The sequence below is a fragment of the Dendrobates tinctorius genome, unplaced genomic scaffold (genome assembly GCF_039654945.1).
Source record: "Dendrobates tinctorius isolate UK_male_01 unplaced genomic scaffold, ASM3965494v1 ptg000065l, whole genome shotgun sequence".
NCBI lineage: Eukaryota > Metazoa > Chordata > Amphibia > Anura > Dendrobatidae > Dendrobates > Dendrobates tinctorius.
Window position 1 is genome coordinate 4,579,637 of NW_027361733.1, and position 24,714 is coordinate 4,604,350.

Here is a 24,714-nt window from a genome sequence, read left to right on the forward strand (position 1 = left end):
GTACAAGTCTTAATTATGTAGCAGGAGTTGGGGTAGCCCCCCCTCATAGGATATAGTGTTTGCCCCTCATATAGTATAATGTAGCCCCCCCCTCATAGAATATAATGTACATCCCTCATAGGGTATAATGCAGCCAGCCTCATATAGTATAATGCAGCTGCCCCACAGAATATAATGTAACCCCCTCATAAGGTATAATGCAGCCCCCCCCCATAGACTATAATATAACCCCCTCATAGGGTATAATGCAGCCCCCCATAGAATATAATATAGCCCCCTCATAGGGTATAATGCTGCCCCCCTCATAGGGTATAATGCTGCCCCCCTCATAGGGTATAATGCAGCCCCCCTCATAGAGTATAATGCAGCCCCCCTCATAGGGTATAATGCTGCCCCCCCATAGAATAGAATATAGCCCCCTCATAGGGTAAAATGCAGCCCCCTCACAGGGTATAATGCAGGCCCCCTCATAGGATATAATACAACAATACAAACACAATACTCACCTCTCCTCCTGGTTCCCACTCTGATTCCGGCTCTGCTCTGGTCTCAGCAGCTACACTGCCGTCTGCCCGGCACACAGTAGGTATGCAATGAAGTGATGTCATCACGCACCCACAGTGTCAGAGGCAGAGGGGAATGATGGGAGAGGGAGCGTCATCTGACGCTCTCTCCTCCATTATTGATTTCAACTGTATTGGCATCTATGATACTGATCGAGTTGAATGTGGTGGCGCTGGCACCAGGCCCCCCCCGGAAATACGGCCCATAGCCGCCGCATGGGCTGGGGGAGCAGGGACCCTGATCTTCCAATCCTGATAGTGGGCAGCAGGGCTGTGGAGTCGGAGTCAGTGCTCATTTTGGTGGAGTCGGTGCTCATTTTGGTGGAGTCGGTGTAAAATGGACCGACTCCGACTCCTAAAATACATAATAAATTGGGTACAGTAGTTCAATGCAGAATGTGCTGAATATTTTTTCATAGGAATTTGGGAAAGTTATGAAATGTCCTATAAATGGCTGTTCTATGCCTGATCTAAGGCTACATTCACACACAGCATTTTTGCTGCGTTTTTTCTGGATACGTTTTTCAGCTGCAAAAGCCGATCAGATTTTTAAAAAACCGCATCACCTGAAAGGTTTTTGAGCTCATAGATAATGTTTTCAATAGCAAAAGCAGATTAGAAATCTGCTCTATCTATCCATTTATCCATATCTGTCTCCATATCTTATCTGTACCAAAAAGAATGAAAGGAATGAAAGCTGGGTAGCACACAGACTAAAGGGGGTTTTACACTAAGCGATATCGCTAGCAATATCGCTAAAACGTCACTGGTTTTGTGACGTTATAGCGATATTGCTAGCGATATCGCTATGTGTGATACTTACCAGCGACCGGCTCCCCCGCTGTCCATCGCTGATCGCGCAAGAATGTCCGGCTCCATTTCTCGTCGGGCGCTTCCTGCTGAGACTTCCTGCTGTGACGACGAGCGACGCTGGACGCGGGCGGGAGGACGCAGGATCGCTGTGTGTGAAAGGTGAGTATCGTGCGCTGCGTCGCTGCTGCATCGCTGTGAGATCTTTCTGTATGAAAGCTCACTAGCGATCATTTAGCGATGCACCAGCGATCCTGACCGGGTCGGATCGCTGGTGCATCGCTAAATGTAAAAGGGCCTTAACACTTCCTGCCAGGCAAAGGAGGAGGAAAGAGCGTCTCAAACATCATTAACAAGATATTTTGTAAGTGACAAAATTACTGTAACAATGACAGCAGATATGTCTAAAAGACAGCTCATACAGCTTGTTGTGAAGGACGGTGTACCATTAACATTATTTGCACGACCAGCTTTTACAGCTCTTAATGGAGAAATGGCCCCCAAACTTGGTGTTTCTCTGGAAAGAGAAAGTATTAGAAAATTAGTGATTGAAGAAACCCTTAAACAAAAGGAAGATCTTGATGTTTCTTAAAATGGATGCCTGCACATGTCAGAGTGAACTATTTTGCCATCAATGTTCGATATGTTTGTGACATCAAAGAAATTGTTACCAAGACACTGGCAGTAAAAGATACTAAAGCTCATCACAGCTGCCAGTTTCTCCAGACCTTAGTGGAAAAAGTTCTGCAAGATTACAAACTCAAAAAAGAACAAGTTCTTGCTGTTGTAACGGACAATGCTTCAAACATAAGTACAATTACACTGATGAATGAGAGTAATGAACAACAGCTAGAAGAAAATTTAGGATTCAGTATGTTTGAGATGGAAGGCCACAGTGCTGTTCATGTAACTGAGGAACAAACAGATATTACTACAGAAGAACAGCAAAATTATACTGTAGAAATAGATGATCTTGTTGAAGCTGCTTCAAAACACTTTTCTATTCATCACATGCACTGTGTTGTGCACACACTGCAGCTGGCAATAAGAGATAGTCTGCAAGAGGGACATGCTGGAAATCTGATTGGAAAAGTGAGGAAATTGGTTATTGCCGCCAGAACCCCTAAAATTGATTCCATCTTGAAGAGACTTGCTGGGAAAGGGGCAATTGTTGATCAACTAAAACCGTTTCTTATAGATATGGTGAACCCTCAGGTAACCCTAAATGAAGGTCAATGGACACAGGTGGCTGAATTGAAGGAATTGCTTAATCACCCATTTACTGTGACTAAGAAATTACAAGCTGAGGATTTAACTCCTGGCATTTTCATGAGGGAGCGGAAGAACTTGCTATTTTGCTGTTTAATCGCAGATGGCATTTCTGCTTCAATGAAACGGAGAGAGACACAGCTGTTGGAAAATAACATTTTCCTGGCAGCTGTTTATGTGGACCCAAGTCATCGTATACTGCTTGATGATCAACAGCTTGCTTACTAAAGGAAAAAAAGCTCTGAATGAGGTAGCAGTTAAGATGAGTGGCCTACAGGAGGACTGCCAGGCGCAAGAGGACTCGGGTCCTGACAGTGCTACTGCTGCCATATCTTCATCCTCATCAGATGAGGAGTTTGACTTTGACAAGTTTTTGGATGACATGGAGCAGGTAAAGCGTTGCCGCAAGGAAAAAGATTTCACTCTGTCTCCTATAGCAGCAGATTGACCATATTTCAGCAAAATGTTTCACTTGTTCTCAAAGAAATAGAAATATTCAACTGTTCATCAAAACTGACTGTGCATGAGGCAATTCCTTTATACCCGGAAATTGTTAGAGATGTTGCCCATGTGGTTATGGCTTTGCCTCCAACCCAAGTTAGTGTAGAGAGGTTGTTCTCTGGCCTTAAAATTATTAGGTCAGATTTGAGGTCATCTATGAAGGAGGATCTGATGGAGGCAATTTTATTTCTTAGAACAAATTCAAAGACTACACAAATGTTATTTAGTATGTTTTTGTTGAAAACTGTTTTTTGCCACTTATAGTTTATTACATAGTGATATATATATATATATATATATATATATATATATATATATATATATATATATCACTATGTATATGTAATCGATATTACATAGTGTATTACATGTTTTCAATTTATTACAGTTTTTTGTGTTCTAAAGTTGTATTCCAATAAATATTATGTTCTATCTAAATATCTTGATTATTGTATCATAAAAACGATTAAATGTCTGATGTTCACATTGTACTAGAATACATTTTTCACTTAAATATAAGCAATATATGTGGGATTTGGAGTCGGTGTAAGGGAAATTGAGGAGTCGGAGTCGCAGGTTTGGCTTACCGACTCCACAGCCCTGGTGGGCAGTGTTAGTAGCAGCCTGCCGCTAACCCTGCCAGCTATTAAAGCGAAATTAATATTCACCCCTTTCCACGCCCTTCGGGGCATGGTGAAGAGTGAATATTCATTTCTCTTTAGCAGCGAGGACAGGCTTTAGCTGCAGCAGCCGGCTCTTGCCTCTTGTCACGCGCTGTTACTCCCCTGGCATCAGGGGCCCTCATAGCAGCTATTAGCGACACGCCACTGGCTGGGACCCCGGAGCATCAGGGGGCCCTAGGCAGCTGCTGGCCCCGTATGCCAGCAGGTGTCAGTGCCTGGGCCCACCGGAGAATCTTCTGGAGTCTCACTTGTCTGCTGTTTTTCTTGTAGGATTATCTAACAGATCTCATCACAAACAACAGCCTCAGCTTCTTCCAAAACTCCAAGAAAATGTACCCCCACCGACCGGTGCTGATGGTGCTGAGCCACGCCGCCCCCCACGGCCCTGAAGACTCTGCACCCCAGTATTCCCACATGTTCTCCAACTCCTCCCAGCACATGTGAGTATCCAGGGGGATGTACAGCCCCCACGTCAACCACTCCTCTCCTGTCTACCCCTGACATTGACCGACTGGACCCGGATTTGTCTTTCAGAACCCCGAGCTACAACTACGCCCCGAACCCAGACAAGCACTGGATCATGAGGTACACGGGCCCCATGATGCCCATCCACATGGAGTTCACCAACATGTTGCAGCGCCGGCGACTACAGACCCTGATGTCTGTGGAGGACTCTATGGAGAAGGTGCGAACACGTAGGCAGAATCCCCCAGCCGCCCTGCACCTGACCTACTAGAGAGAGTGGTTGTTACAATGTATCAGTGCAGCGGGTCCAGCACAGGATAGAGACTTGTGCTGCAGTATTGTCTATACTGATACAAAACAACAAACCCTCAGCTGTGAGCATGAATAGGTCTGGACAGTTTTTAGCCCCTGATCAGTGATAATGTTTGCCGACATCAAGCAGAGTTCTTGAAAATGGTGAGAATTTGCCGGACGCTGGGAATACTGCCATCCTCTGGTGTGCTTCCAAAATAATCCTGATATTACGGGACGGTGAGAGGGTGATGTCTCCTGGTGTTACAGCCTCAGACGCCAGAGCGTTCACTGTTATACAGAGCCTGTAATTATTTATCCTGTACTGATCCCAAGGTACACTATGTCTCCAGTGACATCATGTCTTCTACTGGGCCACATCCAGAGCTGCACTCACAATTCTGCTTATATTATACCTTATACTCCAGTCACATCCAGAGCCGTGCTCACAATTGCTGGCAGTTTCTCTGCACTTCATTCTCAGTTGTGTGACCTCTGCTCTGACAGTGTAATAATTATCATCTGAGCTCCCATAATGCACTAGTTTTTGGCTCCAGGAAAGTAAATGAATTGTGAGTGCATCTCTGGATATGACAGGTGTATAAGACCTAACAGAACAGCAGAATTCGGAGTGATGCTCTGGATGTGTCTGGAATACAAGATATAATGGAACAGCAGATTAGAAGTGCAGCTGTGGATGTACCTGGAATATATGATATAACGGAATAACAGAATTAGGAGTGCAGCTGTGGATGTACCTGAAATATATGATATAATGGAACAGCAAATTAGAAGTTCAGCTGTGGATATACCTGGAATATATGATATAACGGAATAACAGAATTAGGAGTGCAGCTGTGGATATACCTGGAATGTATGATATAATGGAATAACAGAATTAGGAGTGCAGCTGTGGATGTACCTGAAATATATGATATAATGGAACAGCAAATTAGAAGTTCAGCTGTGGATATACCTGGAATATATGATATAACGGAATAACAGAATTAGGAGTGCAGCTGTGGATATACCTGGAATGTATGATATAATGGAATAACAGAATTAGGAGTGCAGCTGTGGATGTACCTGGAATATATGATATAATGGAACAGCAAATTAGAAGTTCAGCTGTGGATGTACCTGGAATATATGATATAACTGAATAACAGAATTAGGAGTGCAGCTGTGGATGTACCTGGAATATATGATATAATGAAATAGCAGAATTAGGAGTGCAGCTGTGGATGTACTTGGAATCTAATATATAAAGCTCAAGTGTGTGTGTGTGTGTGTGTGTGTGTGTATGTATGTATGTATGTGTGTATGTATGTCCGGGATTGTCATTCACACCGTCGCAGCTACAGCCACAAAATTTTGCACAGTCACACATCTGGCCCCCGAGAGTGTCCTAGGCTATGTTGTGAGGCAAAATTTTAACCCCGCGCGTTCCAATTCACCAAACAATTTTGCCCCTATCTACATAATGGGGAAAAAGTGTGTGCATCAAGCCCCGCCCTTCATTATGATGTCACAATGGTTGCCATGGCGACACTGATTCATCATAGGTTGCAATGGTGACGGTTATGTCATAACGGTTGCCATGGTGATGATGTCATAATGGGTATATGGGCACGGGACTATGGGATGGAGGATGTGTGATGAGTATATGGGCACTGGACTATGGGATGGAGGATATGTATGACGGGTATATGAACACGGGACTATGGGATGGAGGATATGTACGATGGGTATATGGGCACAGGACTGTGAGATGAAGGATGTGTGATGGGTATATGGGCACTCGACTATGGAATGGCGAATATGTATGATGGGTATATGGGCATGGGACTATGGGATGGAGGATGTGTGATGGGTATATGGGCATGGGACTATGGGATGGAGGATATGTACGATGGGTATATGGGCACTCGACTATGGGATGGCAAATATGTATGATGGGTATATGGGCACTCGACTATGGGATGGCGAATATGTATGATGGGTATATGGGCATGGGACTATGGGATGGCGAATATGTATGATGGGTATATGGGCATGGGACTATGGGATGGAGAATATGTATGATGGGTATATGGGCATGGGACTATGGGATGGAGGGTGTGTGATGGGTTTATGGGCACTCGACTATGGGATGGAGGATAATTATAATTTGTGATAACTAACCACAGTTAGTTACAATGCCCGGGCAGCGCCGGGCTCTTCAGCTAGTATTTGATATAATGGAACAGCAAATTAGAAGTGCAGCTGTGGATGTACCTGGAATATATGATATAACGGAATAACAGAATCAGGAGTGCAGCTGTGGATGTACTTGGGGTGTATTATATAATGGTGCAGCTCCAGATGTACCTGAAATATAAGCTATAATGGGACAGTAGTATTAGAAGTGCAGCTCTGGATGTGCTTAGAGTTAAAGATATAATGGAACAGCAGAATTAGGAGTGGAGTGCTGGATGTACCTGAAATGTAAGATATAATGGAACAGCAGAATTAGGAATGCAGCTCTGGATGTGCTTGGAGAGTAATATATTATGGGACAGCAGAATTAGAAATGCAGCTCTGGATGTTCTTGGAGTATAATATATTATGGGACAGCAGAATTAGGAATGCAGCTCTGGATGTGCTTGGAGTATAATATATTATGGAACAGCAGAATTAGGAATGCAGTTCTGGATGTGCTTGGAGTATAATATATAATGGAACAGCAGAATTAGGAGTGGAGCGCTGGATGTACCTGCAATGTAAGATATAATGGGACAGCAGAATTAGGAATGCAGCTCTGGATGTGCTTGGAGTATAATATATTATGGAACAGCAGAATTAGGAATGCAGCTCTGGATGTGCTTGGAGTATAATATATAATGGGACAGAATGCAGCTCTGGATGTGCTTGGACTACAATATATATTGCAACAGCAGAATTAGGAGTGGAGCGCTGGATCTCCCTACAATGTAAGATATAATGGGACAGCAGAATTAGGAATGCAGCTCTGGATGTTCTTGGAGTATAATATATAATGGAACAGTAGCATTAGGAATGCAGCTCTGACTTGGAATCAGTGGAAGATAAGCTACAGTTGCTCAGCATTACTTATTTTTCTCTTTATTTTATTATTTTGTGAGCTTCTGTTCCATATTTGACTTCAGGTTGACCTTTTCCTTTGCCACTCTCCTGGATGAGGATGATGATGGGCGGCCATATAGATGTGCTGTGGGGGGAGAGGTGTTCATAGTATAATGGTGACTGTGATCTTCCAGATCTATGACATGTTGGTGGAGCTGGGCGAGCTGGACAACACGTACATCATATACACGGCTGACCACGGCTACCACATCGGCCAGTTCGGTCTGGTGAAGGGAAAGTCCATGCCGTACGAATTTGACATCCGGGTTCCATTCTATATCCGCGGACCAAACGTGGACGCCGGCTACTTGTGAGTGCTTGTCTTCTACGTCAACTGCACATCTACCACAACGCACCACACCAAAGACTCGAGACGCTGAACCGGCAACACGACACGATGTAACAGTAGAATTGTGACTGCAGCTCTGGGTGTGAATGGAGGATTCAGCATCTCCAATCATCACTAACCCTGTATTTTTTGTTTTGTGGGTTTTTTTTTTTCTTGCATCAATCTCCAGGAACCCACACATTGTGCTCAACATCGACCTCGCCCCGACTATCCTGGACATCGCCGGCCTGGATATTCCCCCGGATATGGACGGGAAGTCAATCCTGAAGCTGCTGGACACGGAGAGACCGGTGAATAGGTGAGAGCTCCGTGTGATGCGGGATCATTTATAACATAGAAATGAATGGAGCAGCGGTGATACATGCGCACTACCACTCTCATAGAAATGAATGGTGCGGTGGTGACACATGCACACTACCACTCTCATAGAGATGAATGGAGCAGAGGTGACACATGCGCACTACCACTCTCATAGAGATGAATGGAGCAGAGGTGACACATGCGCACTACCACTCTCATAGATATGAATGGTGCGGTGGTGACACATGCGCACTACCAGTCTCATAGAGATGAATGGAGCAGAGGTGACACATGTGCACTACCACTCTCATAGAGATGAATAGAGCAGAGGTGAAACATGCGCACTACCACTCTCAGAGATGAATGGAGCAGAGGTGACACATGTGCACTACCACTCTCATAGAGATGAATGGAGCAGAGGTGACACATTGCGCACTACCACTCTCATAGATATGAATGGTGCGGTGGTGACACATGCGCACTACCACTCTCATAGAGATGAATGGAGCAGAGGTGACACATGCGCACTACCACTCTCATAGATATGAATGGTGCGGTGGTGACACATGCGCACTACCACCTTCATGAGGTGAATGGAGCAGAGGTGACACATGCGCACTACCACTCATAGATATGAATGGTGCGGTGGTGACACATGCGCACTACCACTCTCATAGAGATGAATGGAGCAGAGGTGACACATGCGCACTACCACTCTCATAGAGATGAATGGGGCGGTGGTGACACATGCGCACTGCCACTCTCACAGAAATGAATGGAGCAGAGGTGACACATGCACACTACCACTCTCATAGAGATGAATGGGGCGGTGGTGACACATGCGCACTGCCACTCTCACAGAAATGAATGGAGCAGAGGTGACGCATGTGCACTACCATTCTCACAGGAATGAATGGAGCAGAGGTGACACATGCGCACTACCACTCTCATAGAGATGAATGGAGCAGAGGTGACACATGCACACTACCACTCTCATAGAGATGAATGGAGCAGAGGTGACACATGCGCACAACCACTCTCACAGAAATCAATGGAGCAGAGGTGACACATGCGCACTAACACTCTCATAGAGATGAATGGAGCAGAGGTGACACATGCGCACTACCACTCTCATAGATATGAATGGTGCGGTGGTGACACATGCGCACTACCACTCTCATAGATATGAATGGTGCGGTGGTGACACATGCGCACTACCACTCTCATAGATATGAATGGGGCGGTGGTGACACATGCGCACTGCCACTCTCACAGAAATGAATGGAGCAGAGGTGACGCATGCGCACTACCATTCTCACAGGAATGAATGGAGCAGAGGTGACACATGCGCACTACCACTCTCATAGAGATGAATGGAGCAGAGGTGACACATGCACACTACCACTCTCATAGAGATGAATGGAGCAGAGGTGACACATGCGCACAACCACTCTCACAGAAATCAATGGAGCAGAGGTGACACATGCGCACTAACACTCTCATAGAGATGAATGGAGCAGAGGTGACACATGCGCACTACCACTCTCATAGATATGAATGGTGCGGTGGTGACACATGCGCACTACCACTCTCATAGATATGAATGGTGCGGTGGTGACACATGCGCACTACCACTCTCATAGAGATGAATGGAGCAGAGGTGACAAATGCGCACTACCACTCATAGATATGAATGGTGCGGTGGTGACACATGCGCACTACCACTCTCATAGAGATGAATGGGGAGGTGGTGACACATGCACACTACCACTCTCATAGAGATGAATGGAGCAGAGGTGACACATGCACACTACCACTCTCATAGAGATGAATGGGGAGGTGGTGACACATGCACACTACCACTCTCATAGAGATGAATGGAGCAGAGGTGACACATGTGCACTACCACTCTCATAGAGATAAATGGAGCAGAGGTGACACGCGCACTACCACTCTCATAGAGATGAATGGAGCAGAGGTGACACATGCACACTACCACTCTCATAGAGATGAATGTAGCAGAGGTGACACATGCACACTACCTCTCTCATAGAGATGAATGGGGCGGTGGTGACACATGCACACTACCACTCTCATAGAGATGAATGGAGCAGAGGTGACACATGCGCACTTCCACTCTCATAGCGATAAATGGAGCAGAGGTGACACATGCGCACTACCACTCTCATAGCGATAAATGGAGCAGAGGTGACACATGCGCACTTCCACTCTCATAGAGATAAATGGAGCAGAGGGGACACATGCGCACCACCACTCTCATAGAAATGAATGGAGTGGAGGTGACACATGCGCACTACTGCTCTCATCGAGATTAATGGAGTGAAGGTGACACGTGAACTACCACTCTCATAGAAATGAATGGGGCGGTGGTGACACATGCGCACTACCACTCTGAGATGAATGGGGTGGTGGTGACACATGTGAACTACCACTCTCACAGAAATGAATGGAGCAGAGGTGACACATGCGCACTACCACTCTAATAGATATGAATGGTGCGGTGGTGACACATGCGCACTACCACTCATAGAGATGAATGGAGCAGAGGTGACACATGCGCGCTACCACTCTCATAGAGATGAATGGTGCGGTGGTGACATATGCGCACTACCACTCTCATAGAGATGAATGGAGCAGAGGTGACACATGCGCACTACCACTCTCATAGATATGAATGGTGCAGTGGTGACACATGCGCACTACCACTCTCATAGAGATGAATGGAGCAGAGGAGACACGTGCGCACTACCACTCTCATAGAGATGAATGGAGCAGAGGTGACACATGCGCACTACCACTCTCATAGATATGAATGGTGCGGTGGTGACACATGCGCACTACCACTCTCATAGAGATGAATGAAGCAGAGGTGACAAATGCGCACTACCACTCATAGATATGAATGGTGCGGTGGTGACACATGCGCACTACCACTCTCATAGAGATGAATGGAGCAGAGGTGACACGTGCGCACTACCACTCTCATAGAGATGAATGGGGCGGTGGTGACACATGCGCACTACCACTCTCATAGAGATGAATGGAGCAGAGGTGACACATGCGCACTACCACTCTCATAGAGATGAATGGAGCAGAGGTGACACATGCGCACTACCACTCTCATAGATATGAATGGTGCGGTGGTGACACATGCGCACTACCACTCTCATAGAGATGAATGGAGCAGAGGTGACAAATGCGCACTACCACTCATAGATATGAATGGTGCGGTGGTGACACATGCGCACTACCACTCTCATAGAGATGAATGGAGCAGAGGTGACACGTGCGCAGTACCACTCTCATAGAGATGAATGGAGCAGAGGTGACACATGCGCGCTACCACTCTCATAGAGATGAATGGTGCGGTGGTGACACATGCGCACTACCACTCTCATAGAGATGAATGGAACAGAGGTGACACATGCGCACTACCACTCTCATAGAGATGAATGGAGCAGAGGTGACACATGCGCACTACCACTCTCATAGAGATGAATGGAGCAGAGGTGACACATGCGCACTACCACTCTCATAGATATGAATGGTGCAGTGGTGACACATGCGCACTACCACTCTCATAGAGATGAATGGAGCAGAGGAGACACGTGCGCACTACCACTCTCATAGAGATGAATGGAGCAGAGGTGACACATGCGCGCTACCACTCTCATAGATATGAATGGAGCAGAGGTGACACATGCGCACTACCACTCTCATAGAGATGAATGGAGCAGAGGTGACACATGCGCACTACCACTCTCATAGAGATGAATGGAGCAGAGGTGACACATGCGCACTACCACTCTCATAGATATGAATGGTGCAGTGGTGACACATGCGCACTACCACTCTCATAGAGATGAATGGAGCAGAGGAGACACGTGCGCACTACCACTCTCATAGAGATGAATGGAGCAGAGGTGACACATGCGCGCTACCACTCTCATAGAGATGAATGGGGCGGTGGTGACACATGCGCACTACCACTCTCATAGAGATGAATGGAGCAGAGGTGACACATGCGCACTACCACTCTCATAGAGATGAATGGAGCAGAGGTGACACATGCGCACTACCACTCTCATAGATATGAATGGTGCGGTGGTGACACATGCGCACTACCACTCTCATAGAGATGAATGGAGCAGAGGTGACAAATGCGCACTACCACTCATAGATATGAATGGTGCGGTGGTGACACATGCGCACTACCACTCTCATAGAGATGAATGGAGCAGAGGTGACACGTGCGCACTACCACTCTCATAGAGATGAATGGGGCGGTGGTGACACATGCGCACTACCACTCTCATAGAGATGAATGGAGCAGAGGTGACACATACGCACTACCACTCTCATAGAGATGAATGGAGCAGAGGTGACACATGCGCACTACCACTCTCATAGAGATGAATGGAGCAGAGGTGACACATGCTCACTACCACTCTCATAGAGATGAATGGAGCAGAGGTGACACATGCGCACTACCACTCTCATAGAGAAGAATGGAGCAGAGGTGACACATGCGCACTACCACTCTCATAGAGGTGAATGGAGTGGAGGTGACACATGCGCACTACCACTCTCATCGAGATGAATGGAGTGAAGGTGACACATGCGCACTACCACTCTCATAGAGATGAATGGAGCAGAGGTGACACATGCGCACTACCACTCTCATAGAGATGAATGGAGCAGAGGTGACACATGCGCACTACCACTCTCATAGATATGAATGGTGCGGTGGTGACACATGCGCACTACCACTCTCATAGAGATGAATGGAGCAGAGGTGACAAATGCGCACTACCACTCATAGATATGAATGGTGCGGTGGTGACACATGCGCACTACCACTCTCATAGAGATGAATGGGGCGGTGGTGACACATGCGCACTACCACTCTCATAGAGATGAATGGAGCAGAGGTGACACATGCTCACTACCACTCTCATAGAGATGAATGGAGCAGAGGTGACACATGCGCACTACCACTCTCATAGAGAAGAATGGAGCAGAGGTGACACATGCTCACTACCACTCTCATAGAGGTGAATGGAGTGGAGGTGACACATGCGCACTACCACTCTCATCGAGATGAATGGAGTGAAGGTGACGCATGCACACTACTGCTGCATGCCCAGAGATTGTTGGGGCCCTCAGCGATCATACCCTCTAGTTAAGTGATAAATCTTATTTGTGGAAGAAATAGTAATGTATTCAAGTAATCGTGGTTACGTTTGGATGTGTTGTGCGGTGACACACATCTAACCGGATCAACAGATCAAAGGTCCGTACTAGTCATTCAACATGATGTAACCATGGCAACGGATGTAGGAACCCGCACAGGAGCCATTAATTGGCCTCCTTCCTGGCATTGCTGCCACGTCTGATGAGCAACACTCTCTTCCTGCATGTTATCAGCATATTTGTGAGTCTTCGCATCTTTGCGCCGGCTGTCACCGGATCCTCCGCAGCGACATCCCCATATAAAAGAATGATGCTTCTGTATAAATTGCGTCCAGCGTGGCTGTCGCTGTGCCCGTCACTATGTTCTCTCATCGCCTTGTTGGGGTGTGATAGATTTCTCTTTATTTCAGGTTTCAAGTTCAGAAAAAAGTGAAAGTCTGGAGAGATTCATTTCTGGTGGAGCGTGGGTAAGTGCTGCTGCCCTTACAGGGGAAGAGTGGGGAAACCTGCACTCCATCGTAGGTCACCTCCTGAGGCTTGTATGTATGTGCCGTCCTTCGCCATCATTGCATAAGTGCTGAACAGTGGCCCCGGCTAGATCATATTACATCTATATGTACATATATAATTATAGAAAGTTGCTGCATAAGAGGGATGCAGACAAGATGAATCCACAAGAGGAGAACTTCCTGCCCAAGTATCAGCGCGTCAAAGACTTGTGTCAGCGAGCGGAGTATCAGACGGCCTGCGAGCAGCTCGGGCAGGTGAGGAATATGTGTCACCCTACAGGAAAAGCTTCTCATGGCTAAACTGGAAAATGACTTTTTAACATCCTGATACCAAACCACCTACAGGAAAAGCGCAGGTCAGCAGTGACATCTGGTGGCCACTTCTGGATTTACAGCCCAATTACACTGCTCAGTCGGGACAGAGTAAAATAAAAGAATCCAACATCTCTCGGATCTATTCCCAGCTGCAAAAAAGCGACAAATTGCAAAATGACACTGAACAACCAACATAGAATCAGTATAGCATAAGTAACGTATTTACTGAGTGCAGCTCTGGAGTATAATACAGGATGTAACTCAGGATCAGTACAGGATAAGTAATGTAATGTATGTACACAGTGACTCCACCAGCAGAATAGTGAGTGCAGCTATGAAGTATAATACAGGATGTAACTCAGGATCAGTACAGGATAAGTAATGTAATGTATGTACACAGTGACTGCACCAGCAGAATAGTGAGTGCACCTCTGGAGTATAATACAGGATGTAACTCAGGATCAGTACAGGATAAGTAATGTAATGTATGTACACAGTGACTGCACGAGCATAATAGTGAGTGCAGCTCTGGAGTTTAATACAGGATGTAACTCAGGATAAGTAATGTAATGTATGTACTCAGTGACTGCACGAGCAGAATAGTGAGTGCAGCTCTGGAGTATAATACAGGATGTAACTCAGGATAAGTAGTGTAATGTATGTACACAGTGACTGTACCAGCAGAATAGTGAGAGCAGCTCTGGAGTATAATACAGGATGTAACTCAGGATCAGTACAGGGTAAGTAATGTATGTACACAGTGACTGCACCAGCAGAATAGTGAGTGCAGCTCTGGGGTATAATACAGGATGTAACTCAGGATCAGTACAGGATAAGTAATGTAATATACACTCACTGGCCACTTTATTAGGTACACCATGCTAGTAAGGGGTTGGACCCCCTTTTGCCTTCAGAACTGCCTCAATTCTTCGTGGCAGAGATTCAACAAGGTGCTGGAAGCATTCCTCAGAGATTTTGGACCATATTGACATGATGGCATCACACAGTTGGCGCAGATTTGTCGGCTGCACATCCCTGATGCGAATCTCCCGTTCCACCACATCCCAAAGATGCTCTATTGGATTGAGATCTGGTGACTGAGGAGGCCATTTGAGTACAGTGAACTCATTGTCATGTTCAAGAAACCAATCTGAGATGATTCGAGCTTTATGACATGGCGCATTATCCTGCTGAAAGTAGCCATCAGATGTTGGGTACATTGTGGTCATAAAGGGATGGACATGGTCAGCAACAATACTCAGGTAGGCTGTGGCGTTGCAACGATGCTCAATTGGTACCAAGGGGCCCAAAGAGTGCCCAGAAAAAATTCCCCACACCATGACACCACCACCACCAGCCTGAACCGTTGATACAAGGCAGGATGGATCCATGCTTTCATGTTGTTTACGCCAAATTCTGACCCTACCATCCGAATGTCGCAGCAGAAATCGAGACTCATCAGACCAGGCAACGTTTTTCCAATCTTCTACTGTCCAATTTCGATGAGCTTGTGCAAATTGTAGCCTCAGTTTCCTGTTCTTAGCTGAGAGGAGTGGTACCCAGTGTGGTCTTCTGCTGCTGTAGCCCATCTGCCTCAAAGTTCGACGCACTGTGCGTTCAGAGATGCTCTTCTGCCTACCTTGGTTGTAACGGGTGGCAATTTGAGTCACTGTTGCCTTTCTATCAGCTCGAACCAGTCTGCCCATTCTCCTCTGACCTCTGGCATCAACATGGCATTTCCGGCCACAGAACTGCCGCTCACTGGATTTTTTTTCTTTTTCGGACCATTCTCTGTAAACCCTAGAGATGGTTGTGCCTGAAAATCCCAGTAGATCAGCAGTTTCTGAAATTCTCAGACCAGCCCTTCTGGCACCAACAATCATGCCACGTTCAAAGGCACTCAAATCACCTTTCTTCCCCATACTGATGCTCGGTTTGAACTGCAGGAGATTGTCTTGACCATGTCTACATGCCTAAATGCACTGAGTTGCCGCCATGTGATTGGCTGATTAGAAATTAAGTCTTAACACACAGTTGGACAGGTGTACCTAATAAAGTGGCCAGTGAGTGTATGTACACAGTGACTGCATCAGCAGAATAGTGAGAGCAGCTCTGGAGTATAATACAGGATGTAACTCAGGATCAGTACAGGGTAAGTAATGTATGTACACAGTGACTGTACCAGTAGAATAGTGAGTGCAGCTCTGGAGTATAATACAGGATGTAACTCAGGATCAGTACAGGATAAGTAATGTAATGTATGTACACAGTGACTCCACCAGCAGAATAATGAGTGCAGCTCTGGAGTATAATACAGGATGTAACTCAGGATCAGTAGAGAGGATAAGTAATGTATGAACACAGTGACTGCACCAGCAGAATAGTGAGTGCAGCTCTAGAGTATAATACAGGATGTAACTCAGGATCAGTACAGGATAAGTATTGTAATGTATGTACACATTGACTCCACCAGCAGAATAGTGAGTGCAGCTCTGGAGTATAATACAGGATGTAACTCAGAATCAACACAGGATAAGTAATGTAATGTATGTACACAGTGACTGCACCAGCAGAATAGTGAGTGCAGCTCTGGAGTATAATACAGGATGTAACTCAAGATCAGTACAGGGTAAGTAATGTAATGTATGTACACAGTGACTGCATCAGCAGAATAGTGAGTGCAGCTCTGAAGAATAATACTGGAGGTCACTCAGGGGGTTGGACAAAATAATGGAAACACCTGGAAACATAAACAAAAGTTAGTTTAATATGGTGTAGGTCCACCTTTTGCGTCGATTACAGCCTCAATTCTCCGAGGTATGGATTCATACAAGGTGTGAATTGTTTCCAAAGGAATTGTAGCCCATTCTTCAGTTAAAACACCCTCCAGTTCTTTGAGCGACGATGGCGGCGGAAATCGACATCTAACTTGAATCTCTAAAATCGACCATAAACGCTCAATAATGAGGTCTGGGGATTGTGGGGGCCAGATGAGATGCTCAACTTCATTAGAATGTTCCTCGTGCCATGCTTTAACGATTCTAGCTGTATGAATTGGTGCATTATTATCCTGAAAGATGGTGTTCCCCTCCGGGAACAGTGCTTGAACCATAGGATGCATTTGGTCGCCCAAAATGCCTAAATAATCTTGGCTGTTAATTCTTCCATGAAGGGATATCATTGGCCCGGTGGATCTCCATGAAATAGCACCCCAGATCATCACAGAACCTCCGCCATGCTTTACGGTTGGGAGAAGGCAGTCTGGATGGAATGCTTCTTTCGGCTGTCTCCAAACGTACACTCGGCCGGAGGTCAGAAATGGGGTAAACGATGATTTGTCTGAGAATATCACGTTTCCATTGCTCGAGGGACCAATTCTGGAGGTTTCTACACCATTCTAAACGCTTGGAAACATTTGTCATTGAGAGCAGCGGTTTTCTAATTGCAGCTCTTCCGTGGAATCCAGATTTGTGCAGCTCCTGACAAACAGTTTTCATGAAAACTGGGTTCTGCAGGTGTTCATTGAGCTCAGCAGTGATTTTCGGAGCCGTGGTCTTGCGATCCTCTCTGACAATTCGCTTTAGAGTCCGACGGTCTCTCTCGGTCAACTTCGACTTTCGGCTGGACCTCTACTTTGCTGCGGAGGTTTTTCCTTCTCTTTCAAACGCAGTCATTACTTTGGAGACAGTACCTCTTGACACGCCAAGCATTCGGGCACTTTCTGTTACACTAGCGCCTGCCATACACGAGCACCAACAATTTGGCCTCTTTGAAAATCCGAGAGGTCTGCCATTGGTATCAGGTTTTCATCAATGTTCTTACAATTCTGCAAAACAAACAGTTAATTTACATACACATATCACATCACACAAATAATCAACTATAAAACATTACCATATGTCACGGTTTGCATGTTTATAACATGTTCGAAGATTATGATGCCAAAATGTTAGGTGTTTCCATTATTTTGTCCAACCCCTGTATGAGCACAGTGGCCCTCCTGTCTGTAGTGTATGGCTTGTATGATCAATCTGTAGATTAATATTTTGTTAGTCATGTGACGCTTTTTGCTTCTGCCTCAAGCTGTGCAATGCTCTTACCTATCCCTTGTTCTTATCTTTCCCTGTCTGCAGAAGTGGCAGTGTGTGGAGGATCCCACAGGAAAGTTACGACTACACAAGTGTAAGGGGATGGCAAGTCTGTTTGCAGCCCCCGACAGCAAGATGTCCCCCAATCTCATGACCAGTTACTATAACACCAACAGCGATGAATGCAACTGTGACGTCGTTGGCTATAAGATGTCTCGACTGGGCCGCAGCAAGAAGCTTCTCACCAAGAAAAGTGAGTCCTGGAGAAGCGGCAGCTTGTGTCCCTGAGTGTGTGAATATGTGCGGAGTCCCGCCAGCACAGAGTTATGTCACTGATGGCGCCCCATCCTCTGTCAAAAGACAAGGCGGTGTGATGCCATTATTTTCCTTCATGCTCGTTTTCTGGGGATTGAGAGGCTGAAGGTATCTTCTGGGGATAGTGGAGCTAATGCCTTCAGGCCTGATTTTCCCCAGCACATACAGTGCAGTCGCAGAAGGCTTCGTGTCTGTGTCATGCAGGCGGTGGAGACAGCCTTGCAGAGTTGCCTCCTTGCACCATCTGGTGGCTATTCTGTGGTATTACAGGAGCTGAACTGTAGTCACAGGGTAGTTGCCTTTCTTTTCTATTACTCCATTTTGACCTCACTGCTTCCTTTCTGTTGCAGAGTACAAGGCAAATTACATGAGGAACCGCTCCGTCCGCTCTGTGTCCATTGAAGTGTCAGGGGATGTTATTAATATGGACATAGAGCAGGAATATGAGCCTGTGCTGAGGAGGAACTTCACCAAGCGGCAGCTGCCTGAGCCCGAAGACAACGATGATGATGATGAGAAGGACGCCGATGACTTTAGCGGCACTGGAGGAATCACAAATGAACTGGTCGTTCCTAGTGCTGTAAAAGTAACTCACAGGTGAGAGGTCTGGGGTCAGGATCATTGCAGCCATTGGTATGGCCGGGCAGCAGAGTCTCCATCTGCATAACGTCCCGTCCCACACACAGGTGCCACATCCTTCCTAATGACACTGTGAACTGCGACCTGGATCTCTACAAGTCTCTGCAGGCCTGGAAGGATCACAAGCTGCACATCGACCATGAGGTAAGCGGAGCAATTCTCCATAACTACAGCCCCTTCACAGTTCTAGATGTATCTATAAAGCATTATGTGGAGATTACAACCCCTGACCCCAATATACAGGTCACATATTAACCACATCTCTATAAACCGCAGTCACTGTGCGCCTACAGTGCATTATATATCCTGTATTATACTCCAGAGCTGCACTCACTATTCTGCTGGTGGAGTCACTGTGAACATACATTACTTATCCTGTACTGATCCTGAGTTACATCCTGTATTATACTCCAGAGCTGCTCTCACTATTCTGCTGATGCAGTCACTGTGTACATACATTACATTACTTATCCTGCACTGATCCTGAGTTACATCCTGTATTATACTCCAGAGCTGCACTCACTATTCTGCTGGTACAGTCACTGTGTACATACATTACATTACTTATCCTGTGTTGATCCTGAATTACATCCTGTATTATACTCCAGAGCTGCACTCACTATTCTGCTGGTGGAGTCACTGTGTACCTACATTACATTACTTATCCTGTACTGATCCCGAGTTACATCCTGTATTATCCTCCAGAGCTGCACTCACTATTCCGCTTGTGGAGTCACTGTGTACATACATTACTTATCCTGTACTGATCCTGAGTTACATCCTGTATTATACTCCAGAGCTGCACTCACTATTCTGCTGGTGCAGTCACTGTGTACATACATTACTTATCCTGTACTGATCCTGAGTTACATCCTGTATTATACTCCAGAGCTGCACTCACTATTCTGCTGGTGCAGTCACTGTGTACATACATTACTTATCCTGTACTGATCCTGAGTTACATCCTGTATTATACTCCAGAGCTGCACTCACTATTCTGCTGGTGCAGTCACTGTGTACATACATTACTTATCCTGTACTGATCCTGAGTTGCATCCTGTATTATATAACTGAGGATCAGTACAGGATAAGTAATGTAATTTATGTACACAATGACTGCATGTGCACCAGCAGAATAGTGAGTGCAGCTCTGGAGTATAATTCAGGGTGCTATTATGTACAAGTCAGCGTTCCTTCTGTCTCACAGCAGAACTGATCTTGTCACCCTTATATTATAGATTGAAACGTTACAGAATAAGATCAAGAACCTGAGAGAGGTCCGAGGCCACCTGAAGAAGAAGCGTCCAGAGGATTGTGACTGCAGCAAGATGAGGTATCTCCACCTGCACGTTTAGTACGACCATAGGGTGAATTAAACCTCCCGGACGTCTGGGTCATGACACTGCGTGTAATGCTGAGGGTCACATGAAGAATCATCTGTACCTATCTACCTTTCTCTGTCACCACAGCTATCACTTCAAACATAAGAAGGGGAAGCTGTCGAGTGGGGGTCTCATTATGCACCCCTTTAAGTAAGTGCACCCAGAGGCTGCCTGCAGTGCATGTAGGTGGTGGTGAGGGGTCCTGATTGTGAGGTTTGTACCCAGGAAATCGCTGAAAGAACACGACAAGATCTCGCTCCTGCGGGAACAGAGACGCAAGAAGAAACTGCGCAAACTGCTGAAAAGGCTGAAGAACAACGACACGTGCAGCATGCCCGGCCTCACCTGTTTCACCCACGACAACCAGCACTGGCAGACTGCCCCCTTCTGGACATGTAAGGTCCCAGTACTGTGTAGATTACAGGCGTCCGTCAGGAGGCCATTTACATAGAGCTGTCCTGTATCGGTGGGTGGGTGTCAGCCCCTCTCCTCACTGCTGCCTCCTCTCCCTCCCATCACAGTGGGGCCATTCTGTGCCTGCACCAGCGCCAACAACAACACTTACTGGTGCCTGAGAACCATTAACGAAACCCACAACTTCCTGTTCTGTGAATTCGCCACTGGCTTCCTGGAGTATTTTGACCTCAACACTGACCCGTATCAGGTAACAAGCGCCAATGTAACTGATAACAGAGGACATTAGCAGTCACCCTCATGCATCCAGCAGAAGGAGCCACCTATTACCCGGGCTGACTCCTCCTGGACACTTATCTCTTGCAGTTGATTAATGCGGTGAACACGTTAGATCGGGACGTCCTTAACCAGTTACACGTCCAGCTGATGGAGCTGCGCAGCTGTAGAGGCTCCCGACAGTGCAACCCCCGCACGCGGAACGTGGAGCTCGGTACGTTCCCCTTAGAGAACGACAACTCCTGGGATGCCGAGAGGAGACATCGTCGTTCTTCCTATATCTGCTGCTGGTCGTCTTGCGCTTGAGCTCTGCCTAATCTTCATTTTATACCTGCAGGTCTGAAGGATGAAAGTTTCGAGCAGTTCAAGTAAGTGTCATCCCGAGCGTGGGGTAAGGGGAGCGATCAGCGGCTGCCACCATCAGCGTCTTACACAGTGTAATCCTGGCCTTTTCCATGGGAAGCTCATGGCCGCCTTTATAGGTGGTCATGTAGCATGTGTTACCTGTGGCCAAGGCTCGGAGATCTTTTGTAGTGCGGTGTGTTCTCAGTTTCTTCTTGGTGATGGGTTACCTTCCTCTCTCTCCCCCCTCTCTTTCTTCCTTGCTTGGAAACAGACAACTTCAGCGTCGAAAGTGGCCAAAGACGAAGAGACCGTCATCGAAATCCTTGTGAGTTTTGGGACATCACACAGTATATCTCTCCTGTTTAACTACGTATATGCTGTATCGGTCACGGGCCAGGTTTTTCAGCCTAATCCTTCGCTACGGGGGGGGAGTCATGAGCTCTGCTTAGATAAAGATGGCGGCTGATGTGTTGCAGGAGATGTAAGGCTTCTGTTCTCCGCACATCATTTTAGGACAGACCGCATTATGTTCCATATCTCCTCCTTCCTGCAGATTCAGGGATATTTATACATGTAGTTAACCAAGATATTACTTTCTTTTATGGCAGCAATAATACTAGTTAATAGTCAGCAGCATGAATATGGTTTCAGTTCTATGATTTATTAGTTTATCGGATGTGTAGGTTACTGACAAAAAAGCTTCAAACTTTCTGCTTAAAGGGAGCTGTGAAGGCTTGGAGCTCAAATCTGCAGTCACTCTATGTGACTACAGACTTGTGAATCCTCGCATCATGCTCACTGTCAGGATTTCATGTGAATGCAAGTATGCGATTTGCGCTTTCGACCACTTTTCGACCAGACATGTCCGGCCTCACTCCATACACTTGTATTAAATGAGACATCATACGTCTTGTCTGCACGTGACTACATGTATGCTGACACTGGAGAATCCTGACAGTTCACACACTGCGCGCTATGAGGATTCCCAAGTCTGCAGTCACATAGAATGACTACAGACTTGCGCTCGAAACCTGGATAACTGCTATAACTTTAGACTATAGCTACATAATGCTCTCTTGAAGAGCCCACTAGGGGGAACTCACTGCATACAAATCAGATTTCAGGAAATGTGGATCAGTCTGTATGCCCTGAGCTCCCCCTAGTGGTGACTTTAGGTAGATTGTAATTATGGCAGAAGGAGGTAATTGGAGTATTTGGAGCCAAGTAATGAGTTTTAATTAACTGAGATATATCTATATTACAATATTATATAAAAATATATGCGTAATGAATTGGTCAACACCGTGCTTTAAGTCTAGAAATGACCCAGTACCTGGATTCAGGATCCAGAGGCTTATACATCCATGCGCTCTCCTTGCCGAAATAAGCCCCTGTCTTGTTGCCTTGCTTCCTGTATGCAGAATATGATGTCGGGGAGGGGATGTGACGCTCCGGGCTCTGACCCTGTCTGTTCTGTATTCTGCAGAGACCAGTTATGGGAGGGCTGGGAAGGATAACGCTCCCACTAGAAGACTCTTCCTATGAACTTGAAGCATTGTTAATGCTTGGAAGACTTTCTTCAGGATTCCTGGACTGTGAGCCCTGCCAGTAGATAGTCTGCGGAGGACACACGTGACTAATCACCTACCAGAGGTGCAGATTCCTCTATAAAAACTGCACTTTTGCACCAGTAATTTTTTTTTTTTTTGCCTCATACATTCCTGTTGCCGGATCGGTTAAGATCCTACAAACGCCACTATAATGCCGGGAGCTGACGAGACTTCCAGGACCGTGCGTTCACCAGTGTAGGTGATACCTGATCTCTTCGCCACAAAAACTTTGGGGGGGGGGGAATCAATGATACTACAGCTTGGGATGGGAGCGGACTTCCCATAGCACAGACAGACATTGTGTAAATAGCCGCCAGCGCTTGGCTACAACGAGAGATCACAGGATTAAACCACAAAGAGACTTCACCCGTGATTCAGTGGTTAATTCTTGATACATAATAAAGTTTCATAACTGATTGACTTTTACCTGATGGTGTTCGGTGCAGACCATGATCGACTTTGTCACGCCCCACATTGTCCAATAGGAAAGTTGCGCAAAAATCGTGCCGCTAATATTTGCAGGATGAGATTCTATTACAGCAAATTCTGAGATTCTGTTACATGACACCTGCAGTGTAAAGAATGGATGTCTCTGGGAGAATCCATGTAAAAATAAGGGCAGTACTGTATTATAAAAAAGACATTCCCACAATTTTTTTTTAAATCCCCTAAACATGTACTATATGCGCATTAATATACTCACTGATCAACACCCTCCCCGGTTTCCAGCGCCACTCCTTTTCTGAGACTGAAATCCTGACGAGCCGGCTCACACTGCACTCTGCGAAAAGTGGCTTTCACAGTGGAAGTCTATGGAGCGTCAGAACGAGCCTCCGTACACTTACACTGACATTGCGACTCACTGGATCACACTTGGGCTTGTGTGTGAACCGGAAGTTGCTCACAGTCACCTCACCCGGGAAAGACTGCAATTGGTGAGTATATTACTGCACAGGTTTAGTGAAGAAAAAAAGGCTGTGGGTCTTTAATGGGAACATGTTAGCAGGTTTTTGCTATGCAATCTGACCGCATCATTAGGCAGGGACAAAGACCCCCGATTCAAGCTATGTGTCAGTTTGTTTACTTGGGTGGAGCAGTTGTGATCACAGTTTTCTCTGCTGCAGATCTAGCAGAGCTCAGAATTCTGAGCCCTGTATAGCCCCGCTCACACCACTGATTGGCAGCTCTCAGTCATTATTAGAGTTGAGCGATACCATCCGATACTTCAAAGT

At 46.2% G+C, this 24,714-nt stretch overlaps 1 protein-coding gene across 9 annotated transcripts in view; it reads left to right on the forward strand.

Annotated features, from left to right (window-relative positions):
• The window catches only part of SULF2 (sulfatase 2), a 103,084-nt gene extending 79,176 nt beyond the window's left edge, over positions 1–23,908 (forward strand). For 8 of the 9 annotated variants that reach the window (XM_073580539.1, XM_073580538.1, XM_073580537.1 and 5 more), the window contains 17 exons: positions 4,097–4,266; positions 4,361–4,511; positions 7,861–8,036; positions 8,245–8,373; positions 14,000–14,056; positions 14,224–14,353; positions 18,547–18,754; positions 19,167–19,413; positions 19,503–19,599; positions 20,694–20,788; positions 20,925–20,987; positions 21,063–21,232; positions 21,359–21,501; positions 21,618–21,741; positions 21,865–21,895; positions 22,144–22,197; positions 23,359–23,908. In XM_073580539.1, the coding sequence (XP_073436640.1) occupies positions 4,097–4,266; positions 4,361–4,511; positions 7,861–8,036; positions 8,245–8,373; positions 14,000–14,056; positions 14,224–14,353; positions 18,547–18,754; positions 19,167–19,413; positions 19,503–19,599; positions 20,694–20,788; positions 20,925–20,987; positions 21,063–21,232; positions 21,359–21,501; positions 21,618–21,741; positions 21,865–21,895; positions 22,144–22,197; positions 23,359–23,389 (2,076 nt within the window). In that variant the 3' untranslated portion in view covers positions 23,390–23,908. The remainder of the gene's footprint in view (positions 1–4,096; positions 4,267–4,360; positions 4,512–7,860; positions 8,037–8,244; positions 8,374–13,999; positions 14,057–14,223; positions 14,354–18,546; positions 18,755–19,166; positions 19,414–19,502; positions 19,600–20,693; positions 20,789–20,924; positions 20,988–21,062; positions 21,233–21,358; positions 21,502–21,617; positions 21,742–21,864; positions 21,896–22,143; positions 22,198–23,358) is intronic. The other variant, XM_073580535.1, reaches the window with a different exon arrangement.
• The last annotated feature ends 806 nt before the right edge of the window (positions 23,909–24,714 follow it).